At 45.1% G+C, this 23,182-nt stretch overlaps 1 protein-coding gene across 4 annotated transcripts in view; it reads right to left on the reverse strand.

Annotated features, from left to right (window-relative positions):
* The window catches only part of CPA6 (carboxypeptidase A6), a 186,391-nt gene that overhangs the window by 24,404 nt on the left and 138,805 nt on the right, over nt 1-23,182 (reverse strand). For all 4 annotated transcript variants that reach the window (XM_083186227.1, XM_083186229.1, XM_083186228.1 and 1 more), the window contains exon 2: nt 8,335-8,410. In XM_083186227.1, coding sequence (XP_083042353.1) covers nt 8,335-8,410 — 76 coding nt within the window. The remainder of the gene's footprint in view (nt 1-8,334; nt 8,411-23,182) is intronic.

Genomic DNA, 23,182 nt, shown 5'->3' on the forward strand with positions numbered 1-23,182 from the left:
CATCCAGCGAACAATCTGTTTGCAGTGGCCGCACGCACCCTGCATCTGCACATGCGCAGAAATGCATATGTACACCATCGGACCCCTTGCGAATGAATGGTCCTGAATAAGGTTCTATATATGTGCAGCAAAAATGTGTCTACATTTCATGCAGTCCAACTGTCCTAATTTCCATGAGACAGTCCTTAGTTCTGCTCCTGATGAAGCCGGGAGGCTTTGATCCCAGGGAAACACATTGAGCGAAGCTTTTATACCCTAAACCACATACTATTGAGGATTACCTGCATCTTAAGGTGCCCATACACTGCCTGCGATGTCTCGCAGCAGTGTACGGACACCCGATACCCTGCTAGCCGCCGGGACCTTCCCGGCAGGGACGCATGCAATCCATTGTGATGGATCGCATGCGTCCCTGCTTCCCGTCCGCCTCGCCGCCTGGAGGAACGGGTGGTCGGACGGCCTGCTAGTCCAAACACCTGGTCGGGTCCGATGCGCTTGGGACCGCGCATCGGACCAGACGGCATGTCAGGGAGAGGCGATTTGGTCCGATTTAATGGACAGATTGGTCGCAATCGGCCGAAATCGGACCAAATCGCCTCTATGTATGGGGGCCTTTACTCTGGACATTATGGACAGTTGTCTTTCTAACAAAGAATCCAACACACAACTGCATCCGAAGAACTTCAGTAGTGACAATCAACTCATCCAGGTGGGTTGGGGTAATTTTGTCTACAGCATGATTGTCGACAGTCATTAGGTCGACACCCTTAGGTCGACATGGGAAAAGGTCAACATGGGTATAGGTCAACATGGGAAAAGGTCAACATGTTTCTAGGTCATTAGTTCAACAGGTCGTTAGTTTGGCAGGTATTCAATGCTGTGTGTGAGCAGCGACAGCAAGAAAAGCTGCCTGCTCGCTGTCACCACTCACCCTGGGCGGGATGTATCAACATACATCGCCGCCCTTCGCACGGCAGCCGTCGCGATGCCACCGCATATGTACTAACATATGCGGCCAGCATCGGGCTGCGGTAACGGAGACCCCCGCGATACCTGTGATGTGGGCTGCGGGGGTCTCCGTCACCTCCCGGCGGCTGCCAGCGTCCCCCTGCGTCTCCTCCTCCCCCCTGAAGCTGTGACACCAGGGGGAGGAGGAGGTTAAAGGAGGACGGGAGGGGGGGGGGGGGGGGGGGGGCGGCGCGCGTACGGCGATACCCTGGCCAGCGAAAACGGGGCGAACCGGTGATGATACATAGGAAAATGCGGTAAAACAGGGGTTTTACCGCATTTTCTCTTTAGTACATCCCGCCCCCTGTCAGTATTCAACGCAGCCCCGCATACGCCAATTCCCCCTCGCTCCATTTTTTGAGCGAGGGGGAATTGGTGTATGCGGCTCCAGAAGCAGAGAGACTCGCGGCTAAATACAGCGAGTTTCCTGCATTAGCCGCGGGTCTCGCTGTTTTGGGGAATTCTCGCCATCCTGTGACGGCGAGGATTTCCCCAGAACGTTGAATAGAGCGAGTGGCCGGCGCGGGGGTTAAACAGCGAGGATTTTTTCTGCAATCCTCGCTGTTTAACCCCCTCGCCGGCTGCATTGAATACCTGCCAATGTCTAGGTCGACAGTCAAAAGGTCGACATGGGGTTTTTCACTTCAATTTCGATTCGATGCCGATGCGCGCTCCCGTTCAGCTGAAATGGAAAAGCCAAATAGACAGTGCAGCAGTGATTATATAGTGCAGATTGAACATAGATAGAATGATTTGTACGGAAATAGCACAGGAGAACCGGGATTAGGCCTCTAGTAAGTTATGCAATCTTGCTGTGATAACAATATGGAAAATGGTTAATGCACTTAATACAAGCACAGTACATCTAATTAGGTGCTCGAATTATAGATTTCCCTCTCACAAGTTCATGTAATTATGCCAAGTACAAATAGTACAATTGGAACTGTGAAAAGAGTTGTTTTACCTCTGAGGTGATTATACCTCAATGCGTGTGATAATGGTCCTGTCCTGTGATAATCATTGTGGTGGTACATGACTTCTAATGAGCACATTGTCTGTGCTGGGTTTTGCTAGGTTTTAGCCTTCTGTATAATAGTATATTTTACAGTATATAATGTATATTATACTACTTTTTAAACGACAGAGACACATGAAATCAATCTGTAGTTGTAATTTACATTAGTTTAATTCTATAAAGTGCCCCCAGTCATTGCATACCACCACTTCTACCTGTAAGATAAGGTGCAAACCCTTTTAGTCAGTCCTGTATTAGGGTAATTAGCAGGGCCGGCGCCACCACTAGGCAGCTCTAGGCATTTGCCTAGGGCGCCGGCACCTGGAGGGTGCCGGCGCCTCACCCCCAGCATGGAGGGTTAGCGAACTGTGTAAAAAACTTCGACCCTGTAGTGCTGAAGCAGGCAGGGGTGTCCGTGCCGCGGGGGAACCTGCGGCGCTGTCATTGTGTATAAAGCTGGCGGCGGCCGCCGGGTCCCTGCAGTGAATAGAAAATAACTAGCGCTATGCGCGCTGTGGCGCGGGAAGCGCTAGTTATTTTCTATTCACTGCAGTGACCCCGCCGGCCGCCGCCAGCTTTATACACAATGACAGCGCCGCAGGTTTCCCCCGCGGCACGGACACCCCTGCCCACTCCAGCACTGTAGGGACGCCGGCGCCGCAAGTTTTTTACACAGGTACCACCACCACCGCCCCCCCCCCCCCCCCTCCGGCACCGGGGCGCCCCCACCCTGACTCGCCTGGGGCGCTCCGGTGCCTTGCACCGGCCCTGGTAATTAGGAACAAGTTGACCATGAGATTGTGACTACTGCAGTCTATCTGGGAATACAGCATTCATAAGGACCACTAGTGTTGTAGGGACTATTATTTAATGCCAGACTAATGGGCCACAAATGCAGGTCAAGTGCTCGTTAGTTTTTATCATTATCAGTATGTCGTGGAACCGCTTTCAGCAGAAATGTACAGGACAGAACACAGAAAGCAGTACACATAATACTAAGCCTTAATGGAAGCATTAGGACCACAGTCTGTTAGGCTTGCTAGAAATGGATATAGTAGCACACTGTATGCCACCACATTTATTTCACCATTAATATAAACATCAGTTCAACAAAATAATGATATTCCCAATATGAAATGATTGTTTCCAATTGTAAAGCGCAACGCAATATGCTGAGCTATGTAAGAAACTGGAAGTAAATAAATACCCAACTATTCTGAGGTCTATAACATGAACCACTACAGTATATGCCTTCCTTCTATAATCGTTTCCATATCGCTTTGATTATGAAATTAATTGAAATGAATTTGTTTTGATTTAAAAAATGGAAAGTAGAATTTGTTCTTAGGGAAAAAAAGAAAATAATGTGGAGCGCTAAGGTAGATCAATTTGATAGTACAATATAACAATTTATTAAAATTTAAATAATATACATAAACAATATCAATGTAAAATATTAAAATCAATACATGTGTATTATTAATAAATGAAGACACAGGAGGTATTAATTGGATGGTGCTAAAGTTCTGCTGCTTATTGGTACTCCTATAAGCAACTTTGGGGGAAATTTACCAATATGAAAAACCTAGTTTTTTGTATTGGTATTTCCCCTACGACTGCATACGACTGTTTCAGTTTCAGCATTTTTATACAAGTCCCCCCGGCCAAAGCATTCAGCCCTCTGACCAGTCAGCCTGGCCAGGGGCCCTGGGGGAGTGGGGACCCCCCCAATAAAGGGGTCCCCCCCCCTCCAGGACTTACCTGACCAGGTTGAAGCCTGGTGCTGTCCCCGATGCCCCTGGGCGGTGGGCATCGGGCTGATTCAAGTGTAAAAAAAAGATTAAACTATTGTTTTTTACTGTGGCACTACAAGTGCCAGCAAGCCTCCCCAGCAAGCTGGGACTTGGAGAACCACAAGTCCCAGCCTGCTGGGCATTAAAGGGCCCGCTGGCACTTGTAGTTCCACAGTTAAAAAAATAGTACACAAAACACACTGACACAAATTTTAAATAAAAGTTTAATACACACATCACACACACACTGATACTTACCTATATTGATCCCGTCGGTAGGTCGCTGGCTCCGTTGTCGGCGGCTCCGGTGTCGGCGGCCTGTCTGAAGAAAATCCATGGTGGACCTGTGGAAGGAAATCCTACTCACCAGGTCCTCCATGGATGGTCTTGTGTCTTCGGTCTTCTTTTCCAGGGCTTATTTCTTTATCTTCTTTCTTCTTCTTTACGCTCCCGGGACTTTCAGAGCTTCAGAGATGTTTCCTCCTCAACGTCTGGACTAAGAATGAATTCTAGCCAATCAGGAGCCGACTTTACTGGCTCCTGATTGGCCGCTAGGCGGCTCCTGATTGGCTAGAATTCATTCTTAGTCCAGACTTCGAGGAGGAAACATCTCTGAAGCTCTGAAAGTCCCGGGAGCGTAAAGAAGAAGAAAGAAGATAAAGAAATAAGCCCTGGAAAAGAAGACAGAAGACACAAGACCATCCATGGAGGACCTGGTCCACCATGGATTTTCTTCAGACAGGCCGCCGACACCGGAGCCGCCGACACCGGAGCCAGCGACCTACCGACGGGATCAAGATAGGTAAGTATCAGTGTGTGTGTGATGTGTGTATTAAACTTTTATTTAAAATTTGTGTCAGTGTGTTTTGTGTACTATTTTTTTAACTGTGGAACTACAAGTGCCAGCGGGCCCTTTAATGCCCAGCAGGCTGGGACTTGTGGTTCTCCAAGTCCCAGCTTGCTGGGGAGGCTTGCTGGCACTTGTAGTGCCACAGTAAAAAACAATAGTTCAATCTTTTTTTTACACTTGAATCAGCCCGATGCCCACCGCCCAGGGGCATCGGGGACAGCACCAGGCTTCAGCCTGGTCAGGTAAGTCCTGGAGGGGGACCCCTTTATTGGGGGGGTCCCCACTCCCCCAGGGCCCCTGGCCAGGCTGACTGGTCGGTAGGGATGAATGCTTTTGCCGGGGGGACTTGCATAAAAAGTCTCCCCCCGGCTGTGACATTACCCTGCTGGCTGGTTTTGCCTGGGGCTGGTTCTTAAAATACGGGGGACCCCTACTCATTTTGTCCCCCGTATTTTGGAAACCAGCCCCAGAGCAGGAGCCTGGGGCTGGTTGTTAAAAATCAGGGAACCCCTATTTGTCGGGTTCCCTGATTTTTAATTACCGGCTCCAGGCTCTGTCAGCCTGGTGCTGGTTATGGCTGTGGGGGGGACCCCACGACGTTTTTTTATTTATTTATTTTATTTTATTTTATTTATTTTTACACCGCAGCCTGCACAGATCTGACTGATGTGCAGGCTAAAACGAGAATACGACAGGAAAATGGTGTTCTATTTTTCTGCCGTATTTTCGTGGACAAAAGCAGCCGTATTTTCTATACGGCTGCTTAGTACATCAGGAACCACCATTCTTTTGAATGGTGATTTCTGTCGTATCCTAACGATGGTGTAGACATTCGTATTTGTAAATACAAATACGAATGTTCCATCCCTAGGACTACGAATTGTTGTATTTTGGGGATAGAAAATCCCGAAAATACAAATTCGTAAAAAAAGGTGTATTTCTCCCTACGAATACACCTTTTTTCTACAAATCCATATTAGTAAATTTCCCCCTTTGTGTTTGCGGTTTCCACTGGGTTTGGAGCCAAATATTAATGGAGTCACATACCGGATAGTTGGATACCGCTGGAGGAAGATCTGGTTCTCAAATAGGGAGATGTCCTCACGATGATGCAATATTTTTGAAATCCACAAGGGGCTGATATCAATGTCCCAATTGCTGGTGGAAAATCCAGGTGGCTTCCAACAGTGTGTTCCCAGGGTGAGCAGGGGATGTTTGGAGTATTGAGCAGCAGAGTGTCCAGTTGCCTTCTGTGTCTAATGGTTAGATGAAGCAAGTGCTGCCTAACATGTTTCGTCATAGCCTTACGGATTTCCAACCAAAAATTGGGACAATGATATCAGCCCCTTGTGGATTACAAAAATATTGCATCATCGTGAGGACATCTCCCTATTTGAGAACCAGATCTTCCTCCAGCCAGCGGCATAACTATAGCACCGTGGGGGCGCCGGGGGCTGCGGTGCTATAGTTAAACCCCCCCCAATCCCCTGCAGACTTTCCTATGTCGCTGGTCCTGGCGGCTCCGTTCTTCTGCTGAGGACCACCACAAAATGGCCGCCCCCATATAGCACACAGTTCTCTGAAACTGTCTGCTGTATGGGGACGGCCATTTTGTGGTGGTCCTCAGCAGAAGAACGGAGCCGCCGGGACCAGCGCGATAGGTAAGGCTGTGGGGGATTGGGGGGGTTTGCATGGGCGGCGGGGCGGCAGGGCAGGGGGGTAGGGGTGCTTGGCGGGGTAGCGGCGGGGGGGGGCGCCCTAAACATAGCTACGCCATTGCCTTCAGCGGTATCCAACTATCCGGTATGTGACTCCATTAATATTTGGCTCCAAACCCAGTGGAAACAGTAAACACAAAGTTGCTTATAGGAGTACCAATAAGCAGCAGAACTCTAGCAACATCCAATTAATACCTCCTGTGTCTTCATTTATTAATAATACACATGTATTGATTTTTATATTTTACATTGATATTGTTTATGTATATTATTAAATTTTTTATAAATTGTTATATTGTATTATCAAATTGATGTACCTTAGCGCTCCACATTATTTTCTTTTTTCCCCTATACACATACCATAAGGGGCTGACACCCCCTTGAGTTGGAGCAGCTTGACATAACACCTCACTAGGCGCCCGTTCTACTCTGAGCTACATAATCTCGAGTATACCCCCGTTTTTTCCAGAATTTGTTCTTACAGCCATAAATGATGTGGGGGAGTCACAAGGGGGGGATCCTGTCTGGGGGGGTTGGGATCGCTGGGTCGACAAGCATTGGGTCGACACCACTAGGTCAACAGGCAGCAAGGTCGACATGGGTTTAGGTGGACATGGGACAAGGTCGACATGGGTCTAGGTCGACAAGGTTGTAAGTCGACAGGACATTAGGTTGACACAAGCATTAGGTCGACATGGGCATGGTCAAAAGGTCAACGTGGGGTTTTCCTCTTTTTTTTTTTTACCCGAATGTTGACACTGTCGACATGAACGTCATGCTTCGGCCATACTATTTTATTCTCCCACCACGCCCTAGTGGATGGTAGGGCATGAAATACCGCCTGTTGGCACATGTCGGCTCAAAAAACAGTGAAAACCCCATATCAACCTTGCCCATGTCGACCTTGATCCATGTTGACCTAGACCCATGTCGACCTTCCTGCCTGTAGACCTAGTGGTGTTGACCCAATGCTTGTCGACCTAGTTGCTGCAGACCCAATGACCGTATCCCGTCTGGGGTAGGGGCAATGAGGAGGATGGTGGTAAGGGGAGGTTTGGCATTGTATTTTCTCCTTTTTAAAAAAATAAAAAAAATAATGAGTAAGTGCAGAATACCACTGAATGAATATTGCAATCTTTTAATGTTAGCTGGGCTTTTATTCAGGATCTGTATTCTGCATTTTTAACAGTAGGTGGCAGCATCCTTGGTCTGGGCCCATTCTTTTCAGGGAAAGGATGCGCGAAAGCTTTGATAAAATGAAGTACTGGATGTAACATAGTTGACTATAATGACACTGCAGGGTCTGAATGCTATAGTATTGGAATACATACCTCCCAACTATTCCAATTTCTGGGGTTTTATTGGACGTTCCTGCGACCCGCATGGGGCCGGCAGCATCCCGCGGCATTGGGTGTGGGGGGGCAGTTGGGCGTCCCACCTCTCTCCCGCTGCTCTGTGGTGAATAGACGCTATGCGCATGCAATTTGAAGTAGATGCAATGCGATTTAGTACAAAACGCACACCGCACATATGGCACTGTGTGTGGCACCTTAAGGAGTTAATCTGTGAGGGGTTCTCCGAGATCTCAGCTACCTAGGGCAGGGTTGCCATCAGTGAGGATTGTCAAGGCTCCAGTCCCGGGCCTGGACATTAATTGGGCCTGGAACTGGATCCTACAAAGTATAATTAGTCATGAACAAAGTTCACATTGCCCTCAAAGCAATATAGAGGTTGAGTAGTGCGGCCAGTGCTGTGGACAGCGGAGGTATCACCAGACATGCCGGGAGTTCTAGAAAGGGACCTGCCTATTTTGTCACTCCCGGGCCCCATAAATGTGTACAGGCACATGTCTAGACCCAGACACAGATTGAGGACTCACAGACTCATCACACAGCTAATGTATACAACGTTATAAGTCATAACAACTTGGAAAAACGGAGCCAGGCCTACCTGAAGCTGGCGATACATGTTCTTTAGTTCATTGGCTTCTTTATCATTTTTGGGAACAATTCGTATCACTTTGTCACTGTCAATAAAACAAACATAGCATATAAACCACTCACGCAGTTTGGGCTTTGTAACACGCATCATAGTGATGATAACATCTTAGGATATTAATCTTTGTCTATTAAAAGCAATTTTCCTGATTTATTACATAAGTAATGTTCCTGTCAGCAGGTAGCGATGCTGATTATGGTGATTTTGTTTTCTTTTCTTGTGCAGATACAACATCAAACAAAGCGAGTCACAAAAAAACAGACCAGAAGTTATCTTAGCCCTGTTCTGCTCTCCAGCTCTCAAGTACTCCCAGCAGGGCATGTTTTCTTGTTTTTTTTCAGCGATGTAGAGGTGAGTTGATCTAATTTGCTGGGTCAGTAGTTATCCCATCTGCTTCCACAGCCATAAATCCTGAAAACATGACCTGTTGGCAGTACTTTAAGGTTGAGAACCACTGGTCTAGCACATTCTAGAAAATGATAAAAAGATTTTGCCGGTGCTTTTTTAAACCAGGAGATACCATTTACCTTACAGTTCTTTTCTCGTGAAATGAAAGGATAATGGTAGTGTATTCAGTCTCATTTATAGTGACACAATCATCTACGTTTGTACAAAAGGACTGTAACAAATCACATATTATTATATTAATATACTGTAGCAAAGTTAAAAGCAAAAAAAAAAATGCCATTGATGTAGTTTATTAGAATATAAAAAGAGAATTTTCTGACAGACAATACTACTTTAGAATTCAATTGCCCTTTCAGTAGCAACGAGGGCAGAAAAAATTATAGCGGTAATATCCTCTAAACATTGGGGTGTTCATCGCATCTCATCCTATATGGAGGTACTTTATAACAGACCTCACACTGTGTATAAGAAACAGGCACATTTGTAATCACTATTGAGATTGACCTTTTTGTCAGTCGATATCATTTCCAATTATTCCTATTTATATCAGTGTTCATGGTGTATTATGTGCGACTGGGATGCAGTCAGCATCCGGGGGTCAGAATGCCATCATTCAGTGCTCCAATGGCAGCATCTCGACTGCACTGGAACTTTGGAAGATTCAGGATGCTGACGCCGGAATACCGAAATGCCAGCATCCCAATAGGTGAGTATGCTGGCCGGGTTACGGTCAGGCTGGGTAATTTAGGCACTTAGAAGAGGGGATTAGAATCAGGCTGTGGGGCAGGGGGGAGGGGTTAGATGTAAATGGCAGTAGACAGGGGTTAGGGTAAGGCACTAACAGGGTTAGGGTCATGCTGCAGTCGGGGGTGGGCAGGGCCAGATTAACAATGGTGCGGATGGAAGGGAGGGTTAAGGGGGCAGGGTAAAAGTAAGTATACTTACCTGACCTCAGTTGGGATTTTTTCCTTGGGGATGCCGGTGTCAGTATTCTGACCCCCAGTCATCGTTATGTGTCCTGTGTGGTTATATGGATATACATTTAATGGCTTGCTTCACTGTTAAGGAAAGGGTTAACTATAAGAGGACTAATCAAATGTACAGTAAAACATAAAGAAAACGTATGCGATCTACTTCGTAAACATGGCTGCGCAACACTTATTATATGCTGGTAAAGTAAAAGCAACATTTATCAAATGGAGGCAAGACTAACTATAAGTAATATTAACCACATCTCACACATTTCTGGTGTATCCCTGACACTTCTAAACCTCTGTATTTATAAAAGTAGACAAAATACATTTTCAAAATTTCATATAAATAGACAGAATCACAAAGAAAGGATCAGTAGTAATAATAAATATCAAAATACAAGACCTTGTTGTAATGGGGTGTGGATCAGTTGGTCACCGGCAAGTTGTTAGACAGTCATAAGCATACCTCCCAACTTGTGTCCGGATGAAATAGGGACACTCGCGCGGCGAGCGGGACAATGCCTGCCGCGGGTGGGACGTCGGGACAGGACCCGAAAATCGGGACTGTCCCGACGGAATCGTGACAGTTGGGAGGTATGCATAAGGTCGACACCATTAGGTCGACATGCATTTAGGTCGACATGTGTATAGATCGACATGCAGGAAGGTCGACCTGAGTCTAGGTTGACATGAGTTAGGCCAACAGGGTCATTAGGTCGACAGGAGTAAGGTTGACCAGGTCATTAGGTCGACAGGAGTAAGGTTGACAGGGTCATTAGGTCGACATGGGTAAGGTCGACAGTGAAAAAGTCGTCATGGTTGTTTTTTTTTAAACAAATAAAAAAAACTATGTCGCCCTAATCACCATGTCGACCTAATGACCCATGTCGACCTAATGATCCTGTCGACCTAACCCATGTTGACCTAACCCATGTCGACCCAATGACCCTGTCGACCTAAAGCATTGTCGACCTTATGAATGTCAACCTAAACTCATGTCGACCTAGTTGTGTCAACCTAATGCTTGTCAACCTACTTGGTGGTGACCCAATGACCGTATCCTGTTGTAATGACGGCTACACACTGTGATTTAGGCAATCCATATGTACGATAATGATATCGGTAATGATGATACTGTGCACATTGCTCAGTGTGTACCCACTATATCGCTAAGAATGCGCACTCTTGCGGGTTGTTACTGATAACCCTTATCGTCTGATCATGCAGCAATATCTGACAATATCCTCAGCAACTGCATGGTCGGCGGGGTCCCGGTGACATCACTGAATGATTTCTTTCAGTATTTTAACCGTGAATTGTTTGTTCGGCGGCACCGCCTGTTCTATTATTGATATTATCGGCAGGGGCGAATTTAGGGGTCAGGCCGCCCGTAGGCACAACATTTTTGTGTCCCCCTCCCCCCCCTATTTTAATGTAATCATATATGTACATACATTGTTATTTATATATTTCATAAAAATGTAGGGAGGGAGGCACTTATTAGTACAGTTATTAGGACAGTGTCTCAGTCAGTCTCTCCGGCTCATACACTGTGACTGACTGAGCGCAGGGAGGATCTGCGTGCCACTCAGCTCAGCTGCTGGAAACACAGCAGCCAATAGACTGTGTGTGTGTGTAGAGTAGCCAATGGGCGGGAGCCGGCAGCAGTGAGCCTGAGCCATTTCTGGACGCGCAGGGGGACCGCCAGACCCAGCCACTAAGCGGTGATGCAATGTGCATGGCAGAGTGGGTGGGCAGTGGCGGGTGACGAGCGGCGCTGCCAGCGACATATGATAATTCATGTCTGCGGCGCTCGTCACTCGCGGCTACCCACATGCTGTGCCATGCTGCTATTTAACAGAATGTCAGCCTGCCTGCCGCCCCTTAATTGGTGCCGCCCTGAGGCCGGTGCCTCACTGGCCTAGGCACAAATCCGGCCCTGATCATCGGTGATGCATGTTACCACAAACAATAGCATATCAAATAGTTTACTGATAACTTTTAAAAAATGACAGACTTCCATTTGTATTTCCGAGTCTTCAGGTGTTTTCAGCAAGTAATAAGACTAAAAGCAGAAGTAAGTGTGTGTGTGTGTGTGTGTGTGTGTGTGTGTGTGTGTGTATGTGTGTGTGTGTGTGTGTATGTTTGAAGAAAGACGGTACCAGGTAGCAATATATAACAAACATTAAGGGGGAAATTTACTAACAAAAATACTTATAAAATAGGCGTATTCGTTTCCAAAAATGTTATACATATTTGTATTTTTGGGATTTACTATCCCGAAATTACGTAAATTCGTATTCGTATTGATGGCACATTCGCATTTGTATTTACAAATACAAATGTATACACCATCGAAAGAATAAGAATAGGAATTGACAAGAATGGTGATTCCTAATTTACTGACTGGTTGGGCCTGGTGCTGGTTTTTGAAATACGGGTGACCCCTACTCGTTTTGTCCCCCTGTATTTTGGGAACCAGGACTGGCCCTTGGGCCTGGTGCTGGTTATAAAAAATACAGGGAACCCCTATTTCAATGGTTTCCTGATTTTTTAAAACCAGGACTGGCTCTTTGAGCCTGGGGCTGGTTATGTCCGTGGGGGGGGGGGACCCCTCACCATTTAAATAAAAAATCTATTTTTTTTACACTACAGCCTGCACGGATCTGACTGCTCCGTGCAGGCTGCCAATATGAATTTGTATTTTAAAATACGAATTTGTATTTTAAAATACGAATTTGTATTGGAATAAATACAAATCCATACAAATACGACTGCTTTGTAAATTTCCCTCCGGAATGTGAATTCGTAAAAGAAATACAACAGCAATGCCAGTCGTATTCATTCGTATTAAAATGAAAATTCGTATTTTTAGTAAATTTTCCCCTAAATGTGTAAAAAAATATATATACATAGCCCAATGAGCCATCCACATTTATATAACAATACTCCAAGCTTATGGTGAAGATTATGCCAGTCCTGGTAATGGTTGACTACTGTATAATAAGAGAACCAGCGAGCCCATTCCTCGTGGAACTTATCTATCTTGTCATGAAGAAGGGTGGTAATGTATTCCATGGAAGCAGTGTAGTAAACCCCATTGATTAAAGCAGGGGTGGGGAACCTCAGGCCCGGGGGCCATATGCGGCCCCTGTAGCCGGTCTGAGTGGCACGCCCACCCGTCCAGTGGCTTTTCCGGGAGTCCAGTACAGGGGAATTCTCGGGAGAGGTCGGTAGTTCTTGCAAGATTCCTCATAATCAGCAGCAGCCAGAGACTGTCAGTCCTATTCAGTGGCAGCCGCCGGAGCGTGAGACGTCTGCAGCAGGACAATTTGTAAGAGACATTTTTACATATGGTCACCCAAAGGATTTTTTTCCCCCTACAAACGACCCATGGCACAAAAAAGGTTCCCCACCCCTGGCTTAAAGCAATAGCAAAGGGCATGGCAGACTGCTTCCAATTTGTGTTTATCAGGCATTTGGCAGCATTGAAGACATGTCTGCAGAGCCTGTTATATGGTTTATAAACCACAGGTTTATATATTATATATTTTGTTTACCTTGACAGCTACGGCGGCTCTAACACAAGGAACAATATGTACTGATCCTGGATTATAGTGGAGGTATGGAAGAAACTCCACCCATTTGTCTCCAACTAGATCACTCTCAATATCCACCCATTCTATTTCTTACTGCCGAGTGACATGACAATACCGTTCATAGATAGGAAGGCCCAAGCCCCCATTAGCAGTGTACGTGGTAAGGCAGGATCTATGATTATGAGTTTTTTTCTACCCTGCCGCATAAATGCATCACGGGTTGATAAGTGTGGAAGAAAGATGTCGGTACAGCGATGAAGATCATCTGAAACTGAAAGAGCACCCTGGGAAAAATATTTATTTTTACAGAGTTAATATAACCAGTCCAGGAGATGCAGAAGGGAGTCCATCTGGCTAGATAACTTCTATTGAACTACCAGAGAGGAACATACTTGGCTGAGTGGAATTGATCAGATCATTTTGTTATATTGATATTGAGGTGTTTGAGGGGTTTTGGGTAACAAAGGTATTAAGAATTAAGTTCCAATAGTAGTGGTGGGGTAAGATGGAACACTAGTACCAAGTGTACTTGCCCCACTGACCTAGTACCAAGAGTACTTGCCCTATAAGGTCCTCTTAGAGGGGATAAGATCAATAACACATCGGATTTTCCCATATTTTAGCCGTCAATGGTTAAACACTTACTGCATAGAGTAAATGTGAAAGGCAGCATCCCTGCCTAGTTTCATTGCTTAGAATAAATGCATTATACTCTAATTAACACAGTTGCTGTTGGATTAGAGTATAATGCTTTTATTGCAGACAAAAAAGTTAATGGCACCACAAAGTGTGAAATATAAAAGGCAAAAGACAAGTGGCCGAATGCCTTCTTCCCTTCTAATGACCGCAACACTGCCAACATTTTGGGGGAAATTTACTAAAGGAAATTTGTAAAAAATAGGTGTATTTGTATTTAGAAATACACTTATTTTTGACAATTACTATCCCGAAAATACGGCAATTCGTATTCGTATTGATAGCACATCAATACGAATACAAATTGCCGTATTTTCGGGATAGTAAATGTCAAAAATAAGTGTATTTCTGGATACAAATACACCTATTTTTTTTTTAAATTTCCTTTAGTAAATTTCCCCATTTGAGTCTATTGATATGAGAAACATCATTAACCAAATGCCGAGTATTATCCAAAGCTTGCCTGGAAAGTACAAAACGCATTAATTAGTTGTTGCAAATGTAAATTTTAGTCTATTCTCTATTAAAATTTCAAATAGCTTAATGTCTGCAATTAATCAAAGAATTGGTCTATAGTTAGTACTATAGACCAATCAATACGAATACGAATTGTCGTATTTTCGGGATAGTAAATGTCAAAAATAAGTGAATTTCTGGATACAAATACACCTATTTTTTTACAAATTTCCTTAAGTACATTTCCCCCATTATGTTACTTATTCATACCCACGGATGTTTTTAACCAATAAGTGTTTATCCAACCTTATTTTAAACGTATTTATAGTGTCTGCCAACACCACTTCTCCAGTAAGAGAGTTCCAAAGTTTGACTGCTCTGACTGTAAAGAATTTTTTTCTTCTAGATGAACAAATCTTTTTTCTTCTAATCTAAACACGTGCCCTCACATCCTAGATTCCTTTCTAGCAGAAAAAAGGGTGTTTGACAGTTCCTCTTATTGGCCCCTAATATATTTATTCATGTTGAGCATGTCTCCCCTTAAACGTCTCTTCTCTAGCGTAAATAGTCCCAAATTGCTTAATCTTTCCTTGTAGCTTAAATTCTCCATTCCTCTAATTTGTTTGCTTTGCTTTGTTGCTCTTCTTTGTTTTTTTTTCTAATTCTATGATGTCCTTTTTATAGTGTGGGGCACAGAATTGTATTCCGTATTCGAGGTGCGGTCTAACCAATGATTTGTACAGAAGCATAATTACTTTTGAGTCCCTAGTTTCCATGCCCCTTTTAATACATGCTAGAATTTTGTTGGCCTTTTTTGTTGCTATATTACATTGAGCACTACACCCCAGTTTGTTGTCTATTTGGACTCCTAGATCCTTTTCGAGTACTGAATTACCCAATTCATCCCTGCTTAGGTTATAACTAGCACACTGGTTATGTCTCCCAAGGTGCATGACCTTGCATTTGTCCACATTGAACCTCATCTTCCACTTTTTTGCACACTCATCTAGATTGTCAAGATCATTTTGAACAAAAGAAGAGAGTAGGGAAGAAAACCAGCTCAAAGATTTCACAGAGACTTGCTTGTGAGCAGGAGTATCGGGACACAGGTGCTGTGCTTTGAGTGGGCTCAATTAACCTCACTTACTTTCTAATCCCGACTCGCGTTCACATAGCAGTTTCTTTATACACCATAGGCGATAGGTATCACAGGCTTCTCAATACAAAAAGGCAATGAAAACTTACATTAGCATTCTGTCACGCGTTCACGTAACAGTTTCTTTAGGATCCACTGCACGGACTCCAAGATCACCGCAAAAAGATTTATTTCACAAGCAGGGTATTCACACACAATTAAAACCAACAGGTGTCACCGCAGTCTTCCAGCCAGCAAAGATGTTACAGAGTCCCCCAGGCACTGCAGACGCTGAAGAGGATGCTTGCTTCCAGACCACGGATCGGCACCTGAACACACACTTCTGACGGCGGGTGACGTCTTTGTTCTCTATTACTCTAGTTCCCTACCCATCTACAGATATTTGCCCCTAATCCCAGGTCCTCCATTTTATTTATCAAACTCTTGTGTGGTACTGTGTCGAAGGCTTTAGCAACATCTAGGAAAATCACATCTACAGCGTTTCCATTATCAAGGTTTTTGCTAACCTCTTCATAGAAACCAAGTAGACTAGTTTGGCATGAACAATTTTTCACAATCCAAATTGAGCACTACAGCCTAGTTTGTTGACTATTTGGACTCCTAGATCCTTTTCGAGTACTGAATTAACCAATTCATCCCTGCTTAGGTTATAAATAGCACACTGGTTATGTCTCCCAAAGTGCATGACCTTGCATTTGTCCACATTGAACCTCATCTTCCACTTTTTTGCCCACTCGTCTAGATTGTCAAGATCATTTTGAAGCGTGGTGACATCTTCTGATGATTTAATAACTCTGCTCAGTTTTGTATCGTCCGCAAAGATGGATACATTGCTAAGTAACCCTATCCCAATATCGTTAATAAAAATGTTAAACAAAATGGGCCCTAGAACCAATGTTCCCTCTAATTTTACGAAGGCTTTGTGCAGAAAAAGATATTGGCTGTGCAACTTTGGAAGGAAATGTACATTTTTGTGCGTCACATAACGTATACAGGCCTAGGTTTCGAGTTGAGTTCTGTTGAGTTAATAAAGCAATTTGAATGTTTACAGACTTCACACACCACACATATAGACTATAGCAGTGATTTTCAACCTTATTAAACTCGTGGCACACTAAAACAAGATTTTAACCTTTGTGCGCTCAGTTGTAATGTCTGTGCGCGGGCTCGGCGAGTTGTGTGCGCACGCACACGCACACAGCTTAGAGGGAACACTGGTCACTGCATGCTGTGTAATGTGATTATGGGTCACTACATGCTGTGTAATGTGAATATGGGTCACCAGTGGTCTTTACCGCTGCTCTGCCGGACCGATGATGAGGTGAGTAGAATTAAATGGGTGAAGGGTGTACAGCGTGTGGGTCCCCCAGCGACACTTATGTGACATCATATGTAATAGCCATTACAATGTGTGGTATAATATGTAATGGGCATTATGGCATGTGTCATAATGTGTACTGGGCATTCTGGCATAATGTACAATGGGCATCACGGTGTGAGGCGTAATGTGTAATGGGCATCACGGTGTGAGGAGTAATGGGCATAGTGGTCTGAGTCAATGTGTAAGGGGCATTACAGTGTGAGGCGTAATATGTAATGGGCCTTACAGTTTGTGGCATAATGTGTAATGGGAATTACAGTGTTTGGTATAAGGTGTATTGGGCATTACGGTGTGTGGCATAACGTGTGTTGGGCATAATGGCATGTGCAAAAAGAGAAAAAAGAGAAAGTACTCTCTGTTTTTGGGGGCACGCTTTTATACCACATGCATAATGGCATGTGGTATACTATGTAATCCCTATTATCCCTATTTTACAAAAAATTGTCAAGCCCTGGCATAATGTGCAATGTCAATTACTGTGTGTGGCATTATGTGTGATGGGCATTATGGTGTGTGGTATTATGTGAAATGGGCATTATGCTGGGTGGCATTATGTGGAATGGGCATTACTGTGTATTGCATTATGTGTGATAGGCATTATGTTGTGTGGCATTATGTGTAATGGGCATTATGGTGAGTGGCATTATGTGTATGGGCATTAGGGTGAGTGGCATTATGTGTAATGGGCATTAGGGTGTGTGGCATTATGTGTAATGGCCATTACTGTGTAAATTTTCGACGCGCACTGTCCCTGTTTCTGGTGTGTGTGATGGGAATAATTAATCCTGAAGCCCATATACATAAAAAAGTCACCTATTTAGTTTGCATTGATGCCCAGTAGGCAGTGATGGACACGCCCAGTAGGCTTTGATGGACACGCCCAGTAGGCGTGGTGAACACGCCCCTCCAATGGTGCACCCCCTAAGAAAATGGGCTGCGCACGCCTATGCCCCTCACCCCAGAAAATGCAGGGACTAGGCTGGTGTAAAAGTGGGCAACCTGGGAATGCATTTTCTGGTGAGAAAGGGGTATTCTGCAGTGCTCTGAATACAGCCAGGCTCTGCCACTGTCAGTGGCTATCACTTCTTCCTGGCGGCGGCTGTCCCCCATTTACCGGGAGCATGTATTCCCCCTTGGCATTGAACATGTAATCCCACATGGCAACGAGCATGGAACCTCTGGCAATGAGCATGGAACCCTTGGCAATGAGCATGTAGATAAGCATCACTTATGTAGCATAATTTTTAATAGGCATTATGGTGTTTGGCATAATACATAATGGACATAATGGCGTGTAACTTAATGTGTAATGGACATTATGGTGTAAATGTTTAATGCACGCCTTTGGTGGACAATGTCCCTGTTTATGAAGCGTGTTGTGAATTTTGGCTTAATCTGTGTGCCATTATGTGAATTCTGGCTCAATCCGTGTGGCATTCGGTGAATTTTGGCTCAATCCGTGTGTAATTATGTGAATTTTGGCTCATTCCATTTGGCATCATGTGTAAGGGAGAAATATAATGGGGTCTGGTATATTGTTGCACAATGTGTAGAAGTTGCTTATGATGTTGTAGACTACACTCAAGGACACACCCCTGTTGAGTGGCCACACCCCTTTTCCGGAGCACCCTCTCTCTGCCGCTCTCTTAGCATGTACACTGGCACCACTGACACCGCCCTCCCCCAACCCAAACCCTCTTTTATCATGGTGCCCCCCCTGTCATTTTATCCTGGATCCGCCCCTGCCACTGGCTGTGATGAAATCAGCCTTATCGGGGCTGGAGCTGATGTCACACACCCTCCCTCACGCCTGTGCTTTCCCCGGACACGCCTGCAGTTATCTGGCACTCCCATAAAACGGTTGGTTACCACCCTCCAAACGCCGGCATCCTGTCAATCATCTTGTGAGCGGTCAGTGATTATAAAAAGTAGCAGGCCTTCATCGCAGTACGGCCACGCACATGCGTGCTGCAACCCATGCGCATGAGTCGTCTATCAATAATCGGCTGCGTTGTGAATTCGTATAGCAGCGATCAGGTCTGAATCAGGCCCATAGAGCGGTATACAGGCCCTTATTCAGATCTGATTGCAGCACAAATTTGTTCTCAAAATGGGCAAAACCATGCTGCACTGCAGATGGGGCAGATGTAACATGTGCAGAGCTAAATTTGGGTTGGGTGTGTTGAAACTGATCTATATTGCAGTGTCAAAATAATGCAGCCAGTATTTACCCTGCACAGAAACAAAATAACTCACACAAATCTAACTCTCTCTATACATGTTACATCTGCCCCACCTGCAGTGCACATGGTTTTGCCCATTTTGAGTGCAAATTTGTACTGCAATCTGATGTGAATAAGGGCCACCGGGCGGAGTAGAATACAGTGTGGTATATAGAGCAGGATTGGTACAATGCAGATACAGTTCAGATTAGATATAGAGTGGGATTCTTCCCGTACAGCTATGGGAAGGTCAGGCATCACAACCACCAACACCTTTGGACTCTAGTTGGAGGTTTGTGATCACATGGCTTCTTTAGTAGGCAGAGATGTTTGCTGGGCTTTGACAGGTGAAATCTCTTAAAATCTCTAAAGGGGGAGTAGGAGGGCTTGCATCGTCATGTGAAGTCGAACCACCAATCATGAATACAGGCCAGGGCCTTAACCGTTCCTTGCCACTCCGTGTCGTACATGGCACATTGGCAAGTTTACGTTTCTCCTCCAATGATCTTAATTTATTTTTTTGGGTCCTTTTTTTACTCAACTTTGGCTTTTTGGCTTTTACATGCCCTGTACTTTGACACAGGACATCGGCCTTGGCAGACGACATTGATGGCATACAGGGCAGCCATCAGAAATTGTGGGGCCTGGGACTGACAAAATAGGCAGGGTTCCCCCCACCGCCTATTGTTACACAAAATATTTTAGTCAGATATTTTGGCAGAACTCTGAAAGGAGATAAAGCACCAGCCAATGAACTGTGTTTGAAAATGACATTTGGGAATTGATTGGCTGGTGCTTTTTCTCCTTTTTCACCCCACCACACCGGCTTCCTGTCAATCAAATAGGGACCACTTGCGATGAAAAATATCAGATTTTTGTTGCGGTTTGGCGACAGGCATGCGTACTGTGACTCGTATGCATTCACCGTCACTGGATAATCAGTCGCTGTGCAAATTCGCACAACAGCGATCAAGTCTGAGTAACCCCCAATGTGCAGGGCATAATTGTGCAGGGTTTAATGTGCCGGGCGTAATGTGCGGGGTATCACGGCATACCTCCCAACATGGCCCATTCCAGCAGGGCCGAAATTCCCTGTTCCTGGACTTCCTTGCCAGTGGCAGAGGTGGGGCGGCAGCACAGTCCAATATTCAAATAAGGAAGCCACGTCTGCTTTCAGTGAGTCCCAGGCTGTGATATTTGATGTGAAAGTTGGTGTGGCTCCCCTATTTGAATGTGGGGATAAGCTACCGGTGCCTTATCGCCACATTATGTCACATCCAGTAACATACTGTACCTTCCAACATGACTCATTGCAGGAGGGACACATTTTCTCTGTTCCTGGACTTCCTTGTCAGTGGCAGTTGCAGCTGTGGGGCTGCAACTGCCACTGGCAAGGAAGTCCAGGAACAGAGCAGTTTTGTCCCTCCTGCAATGAGTCATGTTGGGAGGTATGTTACTGTATGCAACATAATGTGCGGGGCAATACTGTGCGGGGCATAATTTGTGGGACATAGGGCCTAATTCAGCACGGATTGCTAATCTAAGTAGATAGCCATCACCCAGACAGAACCCACCCTGTGCAAATCTGCAAGATAATTTGCAAAACTACCACAGATCGCTATCCTCCGAAACCATCAAAAGGATTTTAGCCATCTGTGAACATGTGAATAGCTCTGGGGCTTCACAGAGTGATGATGTCACAGAGTGATGACGTCACAGAGCGATGATGTCACAGAGCGATGATGTCACAATGCACTACTGATCACATAGTCTGAGCTGTTTGGCTTTGGGCTCATATCTTCACAAGAACTGGATGAAGGAAGAAGTTCTCCGTGAAGATGGGCTGTTGTCTTAGCAAGTGCTGTGATGACGATGATGATGTGCAGTGCGCTGCACCTGCAAGATCCCAGAATGCCGATGTCTGCGATAGAGACGGCGATTTCACAATTGAAGATCAGGGATATATCTTATGGAAGATCATTTCCTCACGACCGGCGTTTAGCCACAGAAGGAGAAGATGGCTCAAGCGCCATAGGTTTACACCTAGACTGACCCCCATATCTGAGAAGGAGGAGGAGCTGGAGGTGTCCGATGTGGAACACGATGACACCGGAGGAGAAAGTGTTGGCCCAGGGAGCGGCACAGTGGCGCCTGGCACCGGGCACACAGAACTGGAGGGATTTGACCCCTATAACAACATAATGTTGATGCTTATGCTATCCTGGCTAATCAGACTGTATATATATATCCGCACTGCTGCAGATCGGCGGTGAGATGGACAGTATATACCTTCGTGTATTTTTGTATATATTTGTATATATTTGTATATATTCGTATATATTTGTATATATTTGTATATATTTGTATATATGGAAATTTGTAAATATTGTACATAATTATAGATAGGATATTTATCTATCTATCTATCTATCTATCTATCTATCTATAGATAACCAAATTACAATAAAACCTTGTACAATAACAGTCCGTGCAAGATCCCAGAATGCCGATGTCTGCGATAGAGACGGCGATTTCACAATTGAAGATCAGGGATATATCTTATGGAAGATCACTTCCTCACGACCGGCGTTTAGCCACAGAAGGAGAAGATGGCTCAAGCGCCATAGGTTTACACCTAGACTGACCCCCATATCTGAGAAGGAGGAGGAGCTGGAGGTGTCCGATGTGGAACACGATGACACCGGAGGAGAAAGTGTTGGCCCAGGGAGCGGCACAGTGGCGCCTGGCACCGGGCACACAGAACTGGAGGGATTTCACCCCTATAACAACATAATGTTGATGCTTATGCTATCCTGGCTAATCAGACTGTATATATATATCCGCACTGCTGCAGATCGGCGGTGAGATGGACAGTGTATACCTTTGTGTATTTTTGTATATATTTGTATATATTCGTATATATTCGTATATATTTGTATATATTTGTATATATGTAAATTTGTAAAACCTATACAATACAATAAAACCTTGTACAATAACAGTCCGTGCGTAGTAGTAGTACGTTTATTTATAAGGCGCCGCAAAGTGTCCGCAGCGCCGTACATAGCAAACAAAAAAAAAACAAATTACAAGGTAACGTACAGGGTGTGTTGAAAGATACAGTATAAATAGGGGTATAGCTGGTAGAACTAAAATCAGCATCAGTTCAGAAGTAGGTGTCAAAATTGTCAAGGAGACTGAAGATGAAGTAGAGGAAGGGAAGAACAGGACAGGAGCACAGGTGAGGTAATGAGGTAGGGTGAGTACGTGAGGAAGGAGGGCCCTGCTCATAAGAGTTAACATACTAAAAATAGGTGGGTGGACGAACGAAATACAATAGGATAAGTAGGAACGGAGGGGAACGGAGGCAGGATAGGAGGATCAAAAGAGGTTAGGAGGAAGGATAGGCTAGTCGAAAAAAGTGGGTTTTGAGGGAGCGCTTGAAGGAGGTAACGAATCAGATAGCCTGATGGGTGGCGGGAGGTTGTTCCAGGGCAGGGGGGCAGCGCGAGAGAAATCTTGGACACGGGAGTGGGAGGAGGTGATTAGGTGAGAGGTCAGTCGGCGGTCAGCGATGGAGCGAAGAGGACGGGAGGGAGTGTGGATAGAGATCAGTGAAGAGAGGTAGGGAGCTGTGGAGGAGGAGAGAGCCTTGTAGGTGGTGGTGAGGAGTTTAAAGAGAACTCGGAAAGGAATGGGGAGCCAGTGAAGAGATAAACAGAGGGGGGAGGTAGAGGTAGAGCGGCGGGAGAGGAAGATGAGCCTAGCAGCAGCGTTAAGAATGGATTGGAGAGGTGCGAGGCGGGTGAGAGGTAGCCCAGAGAGAAGGATGTTGCAGTAGTCAAGGCGGGAGATGACAAGAGAGTGAATGAGAATTTTGGTCGCGTCAGTGGAGAGGAATGGTCTGA

This window comes from Crinia signifera, chromosome 5, assembly GCF_055691185.1.
Source record: "Crinia signifera chromosome 5, ASM5569118v1, whole genome shotgun sequence".
NCBI lineage: Eukaryota > Metazoa > Chordata > Amphibia > Anura > Myobatrachidae > Crinia > Crinia signifera.